This window comes from Triticum aestivum, chromosome 1A (assembly GCF_018294505.1).
Source record: "Triticum aestivum cultivar Chinese Spring chromosome 1A, IWGSC CS RefSeq v2.1, whole genome shotgun sequence".
Lineage (NCBI taxonomy): Eukaryota > Viridiplantae > Streptophyta > Magnoliopsida > Poales > Poaceae > Triticum > Triticum aestivum.
The window spans coordinates 98,711,915-98,727,669 of NC_057794.1; the positions used below are offsets into that span (position 1 = coordinate 98,711,915).

Sequence of the window (15,755 nt, forward strand, 5' to 3'; positions counted from 1 at the left end):
TCCTTGCGGATGCGGCACCACTCCTCGGCCTTCTCCTTGACGGCGAGGTTGGCGGCGACCGTCTGCCGCCACTGGAGGTCTTCGAGCTCCTCGCCATGGCGCCGACGCTCCGCCTCCTCACGCACGCTCCGCTCGGCGATGGCGGCCGCAACGGCATCGACGTCGGCAACGTAGTCTTCCGGCCCGACGACTCCGCGGCGGCCGAGCGGAGCGGGGTCCTCCTTCACGGGGACGAAGGCGAACTCGTCCGACTCCTCGTCCTCCGACCACTCCCTCTTCACGGGGAGAAGGCCCGCGCCGGAGGGGGAGGAGCTCCCGACGTATGATGACCTCGCGAAGGAGAAGGACGCGCGCCGGCAGTCGTACTCCTCCATCTCGCTCCGCTGGAAGCTCGCCGGCGGCGACAGGCCGCGGTTGGTCCACTTCCGGGCCCCGCGCTTCGTCGCGCCGTCCGACCAGACGCGCCGCTCGCGCTCCGGGTCCCTTCTGCCGCTGGATCTGCTGTCGGAGCCGCGTCCGGAGCTCCACATTCGGCCCCACATGGCGGCTGGAGGCGGGGCGGGTGGTCGCCGGCGACGAAAAATGTGAAGATGGGAAAGGGGAATCGCGTGGCTCGGCGGCGGCGGGGGATAGGGTTTGGACCTGCAAACGAGTCGCAGAACCGCAGATATAGCGGTCGGGGCGTGCGGTTTGCGGACCGCGACAAAAAAATTTGCGGGCCAGGCGAGTATGTGGGCTCTGTTCTGACCGGAAAATTGGGCCGAGCCCACATACTCACCGGAATTTTGCGGGTCTGCGTGTTTTGCGGGGTCCGCTAGAATTGCTCTAAGCATGGCGTCTTTAACATGGGGCAAATTGCTAGCATGATGATCAATGTGTTTTCAAACTCAAGCTGGGTGTACATAGAAAATGATACCCACGGGGCACGGGCTAGAATAGAAAACCAAAAACTGCAAGGCGGATCAATTTTCCTTTCACCAACGTGTCATCCCACGCGTTTAAATTTTAGAATCATCACTTTGAACCAAATTCAGCATTACAGACCGATTTGTCTTCCATCTTCAAAATTAGCACTACATGTTTTTTCCGTTTCAGTGTTTTCGTATCATGTGATCCAAAATAGACCCCTTGTGTACACCTCTGTAATCTTTTACAAGACGTTTTTAGAGTCAGTGTAAAAAAACGTCTTACATTAAGTTACAGAGAAAGTATGAATTGAGCACATAGCTATTGATCTTCTTTGATGGCGCTGTCAAAGCCGAGTGCCGCTGCTCAAACCTCTGCTTCCTCCTCCTCGAGGCGCTACCAATCCACCAGCATCTGTCGTGATCTCCAGGAGCCACCGGCAGCTCATCTGGGACATGGCCTTCCCCTTGATCCACACTTGGGCGCCACTCGCCATGAAGCATACAGGTCCATGCCCATGTCATCATAACAGCGTGATTGAAGACCAGCCATGGTCTTGCTGGGGTTCTGCTCACCATGAAGGCCATGGTCATGAAATAGCCTTCACTATATTATGTGCATCAGAATCAAGCATGCACGCACCGACGTCCCATTCACAGAGCATTGTCTTCCATCACATCATCCTGATGATCACCAGCAACTGCAGACAGCTGCAGCACCACATCATCAACAGGAGCAGGGTCAGGACGAGACGTGAGTGACCCGACGACGAAAGAATGGACCTCCTTCTCGAGCTCGATCCAGCTCTTGCCGGTATCCTTCCTCAGACCCATCTCCCTCATCTTCTTCATAACCTTGGCTCGATCATCCCATCGGCCTTCCGCTGAGTAGATGTTTGATAGCAAGACGTAAGAAGCAGGGGACTCGGGGTCCACAAGGAGCAACTTCTCAGCCGCGTATTTCCCGATCTCCAAGTTCCGATGGAAGCTACAAGCTCCCATTAAGGCCTGCCAAAGGATAGCACTGTCCTTGAAAGGTCCGTCCTCGATGAATGACTTTGCATCGTCTAACTGACCAGCTCGGCCAAGCATGTCGACCACACATGCATAATGTTCTACCCTTGGGAGCACTCCGTACTGCGATGACATGGAATTCAAGATCTCCAGCCCCTTCTTTGCTGATCCAACATGGCTACAGCCATGTAGTAGTGATAAGAAGGTGACATCTGTGGGATTGGCACCGCTGGCTTTCATGGATTCAAACAGTTGAAAGACTTCAGAACCTTGACCATGTCGCGCGAAGGCTGCGATGATGGAGTTCCATGAGATCGAGTTTTTACTGGGCGTCTCATCAAAGACCTGGACAGACTCTTGCAGCTCACCGCACTTTGAATACATATTGATCAGACCATTGCAGACATATATGTTCCTTCCGAAGCACTTCTTGATGACCAGTGCATGGATTTGCTTCCCAAGAGCAATTGGCGCGGAGGCACCAAATGCCCCCAGAACTGCAGAAACCATGTTTGTATCAATGCAAATTCCTTCACCCGCCATCTCAGTGAACAATTCGAACGCCTTCTCTTCCAGCCCATTTTGAGCAAATCCGACCAGAATGACTGTCAAGAAAACTTCGTCAGGCTGCCGACATGCGCGGAACACACTCAGAGCATCCTCCATTAATCCGCATTTAGAGTAAACATCCATGAGCCCACTCTCTACATGGAGGTCGGTCGCGAGTCCAGCCTTCACAATAAGGCCATGAATCTGCTTGCCTTCCTTGGCTGCCAGAGATCCAGCGCAGGCTAACAGGGAGCTCGAGTATGTCGCATTGTTGGCGTCCACCGTGCGCCTCATCTGTCGAAACAACACGATGCTGTCCTCGTAGAGCTCTGCTCGAGCCATCCCGGAGATCATCGCCGTCCATGTAATGACGTTCCTCTCTGCCATTCCCTGGAACGCCCTCTTGGCCGAGCCCGGAGACCCGCACTCGAAGTAGGCGGTCACCAGTGCGTTCCCGACAGACACCTCGCCCTCAAACCCACGCGAGACGACCAGCCCGTGCACCATGGCAGACGCGGGGAGGGACACTGCACGCGCGCACACAGACAGGACTGTGGTGAAGGTGGCGTGGTCGCACGAGAGGCCCGAGCGCAGCATCCGTCTGAACTGCGCGAGCACGTCGTCGGCGCCGGAGGAGGAGGCGGCGGCGGAGGCGATGAGCGAGTTCCAGGAGACGGAGTCCCGGACGCGCATTTCGTCGAACACCTTGGTGGCGTCGTCGTGGCGGCCGCACCTGGCGTACATGGAGACGAGCGCGTTCCAGGCGACGAGGACGTGGCGGAGGGAGGGGTGCAGTGGGCATAGGAGGAAGTGGGCGGGATTCTTGACGACGGTGGCGTGGAGGGCGGCGCCCAGGCGGTGGTCGGCGGCGCGGCCGCAGCGGGAGAGGAGGCCGCTGAGGTAGGCGTAGTTGAGGAGCGCGGGGACAGCCATTTTCTTAAGGCTCATGTACATGCTCAGCTTTTATAATAACAATAATAAAAAAATTGCGGGGAAGATTATTAATTTCCGAATAACAATAATATTGTTACTACTGTTTTTGTTTTTTGAGAAATTACTACTGTACCACATACGATGCTGTAAAACATAATTAGGTCAGGTACTAGCTTGAAAAACAATCTATATTGTGGGACAGAGGGAGTATTATTTTTCACTGATACTAGCAAAAAAAACCGTGCGTTGCAACGGAAAAGAAAATAACACACATTCTTAACCCAATAACCATGACTCAAGACCTTAATAGGCCCGCGTCTTTTAGTTTCACATGGCATCACATTTGTATTTCCTCTATGCTCACACACTCGCTCAAAAAAAAAAAGCCCGTGCATTGCAACGAGAAAAAAAATAACACACACTCTTAACCCAATAATCACGACTCAAGACATTAATAGGCCCACATCTTTTAGTTTCACATTGCATCACATTTGTGTTGCCGACAGTGACCTTTGTGCTCACACAATGAAAACACGTTTGAATGTGGTTAGTCTTAATGTCTCTCTCTTTTGCGCGCGCGCACGTGCGCACACTCGCTTGGAATAAGATAAAAAGTATGTTTTTTTCCCACAAGGTTTTTCATAGTTGTGTATGCATGGTTCTCGATGTTTTTTCTCTCACTCTGGTTTTAATAGATTTTTATTTGCAATTCGAATCACCAACGGTATAAAAAAACAGACCATATACTATATATTAAGTTTGCACCAAAAATTATATTTTAGAGATATTTAACAGCTAAAAATAACTTCGTATTTAGATTCTACATATTTTTCTAATCAAGTTTCATATATAACACGTTAAAATCTAAGTTACGGTTTAAAAGATGTGAATAATCTTATTTTGCATAAATTGTAGATTGATTAATCGAAATGTCAAAGGATTTTCTGTTAAAACTAAAAAAACGTTTCGGCTGACTTAAATATGGACGGCGGGTTGATTGTCTAAAATGTCAGGGGGTTTTCTGAGAAAATGAAAAAACGGTTCGGTTATAATTTAAATGGTGTACTACGGTTTGATTTACATAAAACTGAGGGGTTTATTTGTAAAATGGCATGACAGACGACCAGAAACAGTCCATGCTTTATTAGTAGGTAAGATAAGATAAGATAAGATTCTGTATGGTGAAAGAAATAGGATTTTACTTTTTTGCGGGTAAAAATATGATTTTACTATTTACTATTTTCTCTCTTGATTCCAAATTAAGTTCAAAATTTGTGCGCTGCAAAATTTAAGTTTGACCATTAATTTAGCATACCAAGGCCCTGTTCGGCAGTCCGCTGGCTCCACAAAATCCTGCGCTCCGCTCCTCGAAGTGAATTCCAGCTCTTCGATCGATCGTGCGAGCCAGAAAAACCGTTCGCCTCGCTAGCTCCACTCCGCTTCGTGAGTTGGGCTGAAAGCCCAATAATCTGTTTTGTGGCCCGTGCTAAAGGGAGGTTGGTCAAGCTACCGGCCCGTTCGGGGCTGAAAACGTGACGAGCGCGAGAAACAAACTCTATCGAACCGGTAAGTTTCACTTATCGGTGGCATACATCCGTAAATTCCACGAACTCCCTCGTTTCTAGGATCTGCAGATCAGCTCAATTGCCGCTCCACAATTTTGAACTACTGCTGACTCCGCTCCGCTCCGCTGACTCTGCGGAGTTACAGCGTTTGGGGCTGCTCCGCTCGCTCCGGGAGAGCAGTTCTGGAGCGGAGAGAACCCGAACAGCCCCTAAATGTGTGTTGTCTTCTATAAGAATTATATCATGGTGTTCGTATTTGGACAAAGTTTCGAATGATATGATTTTTATGACATATAACAAATATATTTATCATCAAAATAATGGTCAAAGTTAAATCATGCATTCCCGCAAAAGAATTTTAAATCATATAGATCACATGAGCAGACGAATACTCACATTTACCAGTGAGCTTTTTAACTTAATGATCACCCCTTTTTGCAAAAATGGCCAAAACCGCTTTCTCCTTGATCCTTTCGACGTAGCAGCGCGCATTGTGGGTCGCCAAGTTGCTATTTTCAGGCGGCCACCAACTTTGGACCCTCCTCCTCCGGCTCTGGCAACGTTACGAGCGGATCCATGCGGTGGCAGACGACGAAACGGGCGAGAACAAGGGTGGAGGGTGACAGCGATCGGCTGGAGAGGGTGGCAATGCGCAGGCTTGGTGCGGAAACAGTGCGGATGTGGCCAAATGTGTGGGCTCCAGGTGAGGATTCGGGTGGACCAGGATTGTTGGAGTCCTACGTGGAGGAGGTCCAGACTCCCGCAAATCTTCCCCAACTTTGCATTCGGTTTGCGGGCTTTTGAACACGCGGATGTGTCCACGAACGTATGCGACATCACATTGGATGGCAAAAAAAAAAAGGTCCGAATGTTTTGTAGCACGGGTTGGAGATGCCCTAAGTATGCTTAAAAAGCAAACTTATAGTGAATGAGAGCAAAATAACCACATGTTCGTTAATTTACAGCAGCGGTTCAAATACTGCCTTCGGTTTAGGTGTGGCTTAAAATACTGATGTTACATAAAGGAGAGCAAATGAATCATATTTTCCTAAATTCATGTCGGTGGTTCAAATAGACCATTGGATTTAAGTATTTTGGTACATCTTGTACAAAAAAAATGTTGTATTTTTTGTCAAACGTTTTGGTTTGCGGCATAGTTTGCATCGGCCAATCGGCTACAATGTCGATCGTATAGCTCTTTTAAGACCACGCCGATATGAGCACAGTATTCGATTTTTGAACCTTGATCGTAGCAAAGAAAATAATCCAACAAAATTTCCGATTTATTGCACTTCCGAGAATTTAAAGAATCGTTTGTTACCTAGTTGTACAAAGGGCGGCCAAGGGCCACAATTCCCCGAAAAATGTTGATGAATGGAGCATTCTGTGATTTTAACATACAACACGCTCTAAATTACACCTAAGCTAACCTTCGAGCATTGAGATACAACAAAATACAACATGGTTCGGCTTTTGCCGCTGTCAAGTGTATTTTGCCACCGGGTAGATGGAAAAACCCACTGGCGTTACTACCAGTTTTCAACTGAAACCCCCCATGCTTGGTTTCACTGGGGCGTTCTTGGTTTCTAGGACGGAGCGATAGCAGCTCCTCACGCCCACAGCAGACAATCAACACCCAGTTCAAAGTTTGTCACGGGACTGTCGCCGAAATCCTCGCCTTGGTTTTGGACCTCATGGTTTGTGTCGACGTAGGGCTCAGACAAATCCAATGACCTTACAGAGGGGATGGCATGCTCCTTTTGGATATCTGACGATGCGGCCGCTGCTTCTTCCCGATCCAAAACAACGAGGAAGTCGTCTTCGAATTCGAATGTCAAGAACTTGTCTTGACAGGCTGCACATTTCAATTAATGGTAAGATTGGCATGAATAAATGGCTTTAGAAGGTCATGCAACAGGAGGCAGCCGGTACTTACTGTCCACTAGATGAGCAAGGTGGTGGATGTTCTTTATCATAGTTCCATTTAGTTTTATGACCTGATAAAATTAGTGGTTACAGGAACACATTAGCTGAATGCAAATGCATAACAAGATGGCTAGAAGTGGAATAGACAAGAGGTTTACTTGTTGATTGCCCATGTGCTCGTACCCGATGTTGACATCGTTCGCCAGTACCTGGAAAACATTGGTAACTTAAGAACGTGATAACACTTTGCAGCACTAGGACTAGCCAATTTATCCAACCACGAAATACAACATACCTGAGATACAATTACGATTTGCTCCCCTTCGAAGGTTGATAGAGAGTATCGTGCCTTTGCCAACAGTTTTAACTGCACACAAAGATAAGATATCAACAACAGTAAGAGATTGCAGATCTTCCGGAAAGGTAAGCTGCACGCAGGATGGTCATGTGGAATGATCTTACCCCTAAAGTATCTTCGCACTCTTCCCTGCAAATGTAGATAGATTTATGTGTTAGTAACTACAACCTTTCTGACACCAAGCATGGATTGAAAGAGGAAATAGTTGTTTACTTACTCTATAAATGGTTCTGTTAAAGGCGTGAAGACAAGGCCGGCAACTATCAGATAAGAAGGTTGACCCCCATCAACATTGAATGGCACCTTATTTGAGGATGAAGAAAATTGTGAAATCGGTGAAATTTTTACATTTCTAGTTTTAGCTCATGAAATGATCAAGGGTTATAGTGTCTTACTAAATGTTTTCTTGGATGCAAAATGGTTTGCACTTTCATGACCTTGCCTTCCCGAATGATACCTAGTTGGGCAACATCACCTGCATACCTGATTAATAAAATAACAATTGTTTAGTGCAGTTCATGCTATCATGTTGGAACATTTTATTTTCTTCAGATGTTAAAGGATGTCACTAGTGTCAAATTTATATGATCCACATACAGATTATTGGAACAAAATTGCAATGCCTCAGATGGAAAAGGCTTGTAACTTTGGTATCCCAGATCAAGAGGGAGCTTCGTAGGCATTACACACAAGGGTTTTAGGCAAATGGAGAGCAGTGCACATATAATTAAAGACTGCTTAGTTCTCCATGATTTTGCACTACTGAATCACTAATGAAGGTTCAGAAGGTAACATGAAATAGATACATGTTAATAGGTGATTGCATGATTTTCATTTTACCCATCCATACAAATGATAGAGAATGTGACATCTATATGCATCTGTACACATGTTGAAACAAAGCCCACTGGTTATGGCTGTCAAAATATAGATTTGTGGTATTGTGCCATTATGAAATTCCAGACCACTAGAAACTGGTGACAAAAAATGTTCTGCCCTAGAACAGAACATAAATAAATTAAAAAGGTTAGGAAAAGCACTTCAAGATGATTAAGAAAATGATGGTACTTGTGAGGAAGCACTTACTTTTGACTTGTGAGGTAGCGGAAAGCAATCCGCTCAGTGGACCGAAATGGTACTGTTCCTTCACATCCTACCGAGACACCATCGAAACTTGTTATCACATCTCCCTGGAGAAAAACAAACACCTGATCAGCTTAAAAAGGAAGCAATTGTAGCAAATACCGTTCTGGTAACTATTAATTCAGAAAGATTCATTTGCGGGAAGAAAACCTAAAGGTAGCAAATCTGTGAACTCCATCTAAGAGATGCAGATGCACTTTACCTTTCGCAGAACACTGCTTGCTGGAGCTGTAGGCTCAACCCGGCGGACAAGAACACCCTTCAACCAATTAAAATGGCATGTTATAGGAGAATAATGAAAAACATAGAGCACTATTCAGTGGTAAGGACAAAACTGAGAGTAGTTTTCAGAACATACGTTTGTTGGATATAAATCGGTATCTCTTTATTTAACTGTAGCATTTTATTATGTAGGGAAAATGGGTTATTGTGGTGTAATCTCTACCAGACATAGATAACAGAATCCTACACAACTCACTGACTACTCTCTGCTAATACAGATGTACATCTGCATTTAGACAGTAGGCACGATACAAAGTGCTGCCGTCAATGACATGGATCTCACCAGAAACTACTGGCTAAACCATATGGAAATACATGTGCCTTTGTGTGTATGAGAGTTTGTTCGAAAATCTCTAATAAATCTCCATATCCACAAGCTGAAGCTGAACACATATCGATAGCATACCTCACTTGAAGGCACCTTCAAGCTTTCACGCAGTGCTGGGTTTTCCAATTTCTGAAGTAGGACGCCCAGGCAAGGAAATCCTGCATAATGTCTGAACACATTGAGGACATCAACTTGAACATACAACAGCAACTTCACCCTCCGAAAACAAGCATCTTATCAGTCATCACACAGTTTTACTAATGAATGCATGTTCGGTGAGTACACATTACGAAAAACTTGTAAATATATTTAGGGGGTGAAAAAGGCTTCAGAAAAATGCCAAAATTAATACAACGCTAAAGTTTAACAGGGAGCCCGACCAAACAAATTTTGCAAGCAAATGAACAGACTGTAATAAGTTATATGCCAATGTATAATTAAGTACTTAAGGCGCAGTTTTTGTTTTGTTTCCAAAGATATATGTACGTTACCTGTGTATTTTCCATTTTTCCGATAGTCATTCAAAAAATGGGATACAACTGTAGTTGGAATAACATATCCAATATTTTCAGCTTCATCTGACCTGAACACCTAAACAAAAGACAGCATGAAGAAAGGGAATAGAAATACAAGATAAACATTCAACAGTGTAGACACATATCTGGGTAAGTACATTCATACCAAATGTACTTAACCATTTGATGTTCATCAAAATTACGCATTAACAGGGCTTTGAGTGTATCTTTCAGGTTTGCTAATAAAAACTTTGGGAAAGATAGTCTTTTATTTGAGTAGAAAAACAAAGTGGTCATCGCTTACAAAATGTTAAATGATGCAATTCTAATCCATGATTAAGTAAATCTGATCTGAGTTGATACAGCAAAGCCATATAACCTGGAATTTTCTGAACCCAAAACCAAAACACTTCCCCTCATGTCTAGATGGAGGCCGCAACTATTTTTATTAATAGCACAGTGGCTACCTCTTGAAGTTGAGACCTTATGCCTCTGATACCATTCTGAGGAAACATGAAACTTGTATTTCCATGAGGCCATAGACCGTATGTACTCACACTGACACACATACTGGTGTGGTAAATATGCAGATAAACCATTATACAACAGGGATATTACATGGCTAATAAAACCACGACAAGTATTTTAGAACTGAGGGAGTACATCACTTATATCCACAGTTCCACACATCAGCTATGTAAGCAAGTAATCAGTGAAAGTACCTGAAATGCTACTCCAATGCATTCCCCTTGCTCATTAAAAGCCGGTCCACCACTGTTTCCTGCCAGAAAGCAAACAATACCAAATACAATATCGATGCTTTATATATCCTCTTCAAAAAAAAAAAATAGCGAGGAAAGCCCTTCCTAAAGCAAATCACAAGTTCAAGGTAAAAGCAAACCTGCGTTTATTGCTGCATCAATTTGAACCCCAAGAAGATCTGATGTTCCATGCGCATATGGTGTGACCTGGGCTATTCCAAATGTAAAGTAGTATAAGTGCAACTAGTAAGTAAAGCAATATTAAATGCGAATATCAATATACACCTCTGAAATAATACTGAATTTACTGTAACTTCAGTGAGTGGCATGGAACAGAATGACCTCTATTTTGCACCCCCCCCCCCCTTTCGTTTGTTTCATAAGGCGTATACGTATTTTGGTCAAACAAGGTCATGAGACCAAGAGAATAGTACAGTTGACCTTTTGAAACGAAGCTACTGTAATTATAAGCCTAATATTTGGAGACAGACGGAGTAACTGATAACTACTTACCTACCAAACTAGTTAAAACTATTTAGCTAATGTTAGAAGATGAGGGTCGTTTTCTGACAGCAACAAAAGCTTGCGAGCAAGTATTCCAGAAAGATATGTTGATAACTATCATAGAAAGCAGTCTAATTTGTTTCCACATCCTAGAAACATGCGCTGGAGAAAAAGAGAGTATTAGCTATCGAACAGCTATACAAACATACAAGGAGTCGAGGACTTTTTGGATAGCTGAGAAATAGGGCAATCATTGTATGCATGAAACACCATCACTTTTCTCCTTGTTAGGGGAAGAGTCCTTTCAAAAAGTGCAATGTAAAGAAAACTTAATGAGCCAAGAGATAGCACCTCAATGCGTGATACAACGCCTTTTGTCACAGATATAGTGTCTCCACCAAGAGGATACCCGACAACAGTTACTGAATCCTGAGATAAATCATCAGAACGATGTCAGATGGCAAAAGAAATGGAAAAATGATATATCACTCAATATCAACCCAGTATTGTACATATCTTTACAAATGTAACTACAAATAGTACTCCCTCCGTCCGAAAATACTTGTCATCAAAATGAACAAAAAAGGATGTATCTAAAACTAAAATACGTCTAGATACATTCCTTTTTATTCATTTTGATGACAAGTATTTCGGGACGGAGGGAGTAATAACGAAGGCCTGGTTCATTTGACGCTACTGTCACTTTTTCAGTAAGTACATGGTACATTCGAACGTTACATAGTTAATTACCTGAAGACATGGCAAACGACCAAGTTGAAGTGGTTCTGTACCTCGCCAGAACTCTTCATTCTCGACAGAGAGCATCGCAAGATCACATTCTGTGCCTCTAGCTAAGACCTGTAAACTACTTAATCAGACAACCAAACCAGATTTTGGAAGAAGTTAATTAAAGTTGCAACTAATAACCAAAAATCTTATTTCAAAAGATATTATTAACATTAACTCGTAGCAAACCTTTCCAAATGTTAGACAATCAAATCATCGTCCGATGAACTTATTATTTCTCTTTAGATTTGTAAGCAATCCTATGTGCCTACTGTGGAGATCAGACCTTACCAATCTAGAGGAATGTGGTCAATCAGAAAATTTGGCAAGCCAGGTTTGATATGCGCAACAGAACATAACAGTAACAGCAGGATTCAGGAGTAAGAGGTTTACTCATTGGTGAGGGAGTGTCTTATATAAGAACGCTCTAAGCATGTGCCGATGTTCAGGTAATCCAGATTATGTGAGCACACTTTTGGATAAAATGTCGATAAAGCAGCATAGTCGCAGGGTGAGTACCTTGGCGACGTACTTTTTGTCATCTCCTCTTCGCTTTACTTTAATCTGTATATAAAAGAAGACTTAATTTAATATTGTAAATGGCATAACTAAATCATTAGCCGCCAAAAACAAATGGTACAACATATTGAATTATTGTCAGAACTTTTGAATTAGGCTACTCTGACCCGTACTAGTTATTCAAAACTCCAAAACTAAATAATCCCAAAAATTTCAGAGAAAGCAATTTAGAGTCAAAATACATGTTAATGGTTGAACTGAAACTTCACAGTTTTAGAGCCACGACAAGATTTTAGCCAAGTTGGTGCAGTTCTTGCATTATTGGAGTGCCTCGGAGCTGAAATTAGCTTCATTCTGTTTATATCCCATGCTATGATGTGATCATGTGGATAGTACACCCAGCTAAATAAGAATATAAGATTTTTTAGCCAGGTTTCGGGACAACTTACAGGTCATTCAAACTAAAATCAGTGAAATAATTGATTGTTCTGCCTAAGAAGAATGTTAGGAAGCAATGCTTATTCAAAAGAAGGTATATACAAAAATGTGGATCCAAGACTCTGCTATAAAATAAAAAGAAGAAATTCATAGGTATGTCTAATTAAGTAAGCACCTGGGTGTCATGTTCAACGCAATGTGCATTTGTCAATAGTTTGTTATCACCAATCATAAAGGCACTGCAAAAGAAATGTGTATTAAGATAAGCAGAAATTCTAAATTCAAGACACGAGGATCACCACTGAAATTATAATTGAAATGAGTGACTGCATCCAGATATGCAGATAAAGGTTAAGGTATAAAAGTGAGACTTGCTTGTTCAAGACTTCAAAAAGGATGCCGCCTTTCAGAATGAAACAACAACCAGATATGTGTTACAATTTACTTGTGAAGTTGTCCAGTCAGTTTGTGAAACATAACACCAAAAAGGAACACTACATCACCCATCTAACATCATTAAATCAATATATCCCTAACTGCAGCATATTGAATCCAAATGCTTAAAGCCCGTACCCTTTCCCATCCACTCACTAAACACACAGGACAAGGGATGTCACAATAGTCAGTGCCGAATATAAAAAGGTAAATGAAAAGAACTACCATAAACAATCTGAAACACTAAAGATCTGACGTCAGATTTTTAGGCATGGCAAATCTGATGTGTTCATGGCAATTTATGTTGGTGCGATGATGGCAAATTTAGTTTGCAAGCACAACAATTTTCTAACAAAAAAATGAATTGAGGTGGATTTGCCGTGCTCGCCAACTAAACTTGCCATCCTCGGAGAACATAATTTGCCATGAAAATCGTTTGATATGCCATGGTCAAAAAACTGACGTCAAATTTGTAGCTCAGTCCTAAATAATGTAATCAACTAATCATATATAAGTATGAGGCCAATACTTGCCTCCCAGTGCTTGAATGTTGCCTTTGCTTCTGCCAAGGAAGCCCATAATCAGGTCTAATATGAGTGCAGTAGACCTAACAAGAGATCAAATAGTTAAGCCTGACAGACATGGTTAATAAAAATAAAGCACAGACTACAACACAAAATCAAGGTAACATGACCTTTTTTTTGACTTTGATCAGGCTAGAGCACTATGCTTGACAGACATACTTATACACAAAAGTACATTTATAATACCATAAGCAGCATCTAGCACACATATCAAGTTCCCTCACTAAACTAGCATTGTCTAGCATCATTGACAGCCAGGACATATTCTTGAGACCCACCTTAACAACAGCATTAAGGAATTTGTCCTCTTCAAGATCCTCGAAATCAGCAACCTAGCACAGCACATAGTTAGCAGAAAATCCATGCAACTTATGATGTCATCGATCACAACACTGAGTGCAACAAAAGAGTTTGCAGCAGTTTACCACAAAAAACAGAACATTTGTGGATATAAGAATTGGGAGATATTAGTGTGATTGGTCACCATAGCTAATACGTCCACAGAAATAGATTGCAGGGCAGTAAGAACACACATTAAGGATCTCAGAGACGCCGAATAAGAATTGAGAGATTCTAGACAGTGTAGGCATTAGTAATTGCTGCAAAGGTGAACTTACATGGCAAACAAAAGGAAATGTGGCTCTATCAAATGGTGAATGCGGCAATTAAGACTGCAATGTTCATCTTGCATATCCCGGAAACAGATATATATGACAATGGAGAGTATTGAATTGTAGCACGAAGCACACACCCAATCCAAACAGCAAAACACTACCCTACCCTGCTTACAGAACCAGGAAGCAATTCGATACTACTCCCTCTGTCCCAATAATATAAGATCATTTTGCAAGCTAAACAGCTTGCAAAACGATCTTATATTATGGGACAGAGGAAGTAGCTCCCAACCAAAAAAAATGGCCTACTTGGAGCCAATTGGAATGTCCATCCTAAATTGAAATCTAGTAGTTCTACTTTAAACTCTTAGCACTGTACAATGTGCACAACCAAAGACATGGCATTTCATTGCGCTTCGCACCTGCGACTCCTTGAAGTCGATGGAAAGCCCCTTATCCTTGCGCGCTGACGACGCCAGAGAGCCCCCTCCGCCGCCGCCGCCGCCACCAATGCCGCCGCCCCGCCGCTTCTTCGACGCCCCCTCCACCTGCGAACCACCCCAAAACGAGTCCCAGCACGTCAGACAAGCGGCCCCTCGACCCGTTTCTCGGGGACACGGGCGGCGAGCGAACGTAAAAGAAGCGCACCTCGTCGAAGCGGCGCGTGACGCGGCGTGAGGCGGGCGGGTGGCGCGGAGCGCAGGCGACGGCGCGGCGGAAGCGGCAGGAGCATGACGGTGAGGAGGAGGCGGAGGTGGAGGGAAAGGGGAGGGCCGGGGAGGCGAAGAGGGCGGCGAGGGCCGCCATTGCTTCTGCTGCTGCTGCGCGTGCTTCGAGGGCGCGGTTCGATTGATTTGGGTTTCCCTCTCGCCGCGACGAAGGAGCTCAGCTCCTTATCCTCTCTTCAGCAGAGCTGAGAGAGAGTGTAGCGTAGCAAGCAGGGGGAGCACGTGCGGGGCGCGTGAGATAAGGGATTTCGTAAGGAGGCCCAGAACCAGAAGTACCGCGTACCACCACGTTGGTCGGCCCATTTAGCCCTTCCTCTACTTCCATTTCTATTATTTTTTCTTTTCTCTCTCTCCATTCTTTGTTTTTCCTTTTTTATGTTTTATTTACATTCAAAATAAAATCCTCATGTGTTCAACTTTTAATTTACTGTATATAAAAAAACTTCCCCTTCTACAAGTTTTTTTAATTTTTGTGGGTCATACATAAATGATTTTTTTCAGAGATAAATGCACGATTTTCCTTCACCATTTTTTTATTCATCCGTTTCCCTTTTGATTATTATATTGTTTTGATGTACATGAGTATCTATTCTGAGATACAGAAACATTTATTCTGGAAGAAATGAACAGTTTTTCAACGCTACAAACATCCTTTTGAGATATATGAACATTCATTTTCACACATAAGAACATTTAGGTAAACACATGCACATTTATTTTTTTTAAATACATGGATATTTACTTTAATATAAACGAATATTTATATTTTATAGAAATGCATATTTTCGAAAACAAATTATAAAATTAGAAGAAGTAGACATAATTTTAAGATTTATAAAAACTAAACAAGTTAAAACATTATTTGTCA

General features: G+C 43.3%; 2 protein-coding genes across 2 annotated transcripts; both read right to left on the reverse strand.

Moving 5' to 3' along the window:
- Positions 1 to 974: 974 nt before the first annotated feature.
- Positions 975 to 3,395, reverse strand: LOC123038311 (pentatricopeptide repeat-containing protein At3g05340). The gene has a single exon (XM_044462166.1). The coding sequence runs from the start codon at positions 3,210 to 3,212 to the stop codon at positions 1,560 to 1,562; it is 1,653 nt and encodes a 550-aa protein (XP_044318101.1). The 5' UTR covers positions 3,213 to 3,395; the 3' UTR covers positions 975 to 1,559.
- Positions 3,396 to 6,228: 2,833 nt separating this feature from the next.
- Positions 6,229 to 15,091, reverse strand: LOC123038322 (protease Do-like 2, chloroplastic). The gene is made up of 21 exons (XM_044462172.1): positions 14,808 to 15,091; positions 14,582 to 14,707; positions 13,824 to 13,877; positions 13,495 to 13,568; positions 12,702 to 12,765; positions 12,089 to 12,133; positions 11,534 to 11,641; positions 11,135 to 11,212; positions 10,420 to 10,486; positions 10,241 to 10,299; positions 9,495 to 9,594; positions 9,082 to 9,161; positions 8,596 to 8,652; positions 8,337 to 8,440; positions 7,646 to 7,733; positions 7,468 to 7,553; positions 7,355 to 7,379; positions 7,188 to 7,259; positions 7,051 to 7,101; positions 6,903 to 6,963; positions 6,229 to 6,821 (listed from the first exon to the last, which is right to left on the reverse strand). Exons 1-21 carry the CDS (start codon positions 14,964 to 14,966, stop codon positions 6,577 to 6,579), a joined length of 1,803 nt encoding a protein of 600 aa, XP_044318107.1. The 5' UTR covers positions 14,967 to 15,091; the 3' UTR covers positions 6,229 to 6,576.
- Between the last annotated feature and the right edge of the window lie 664 nt (positions 15,092 to 15,755).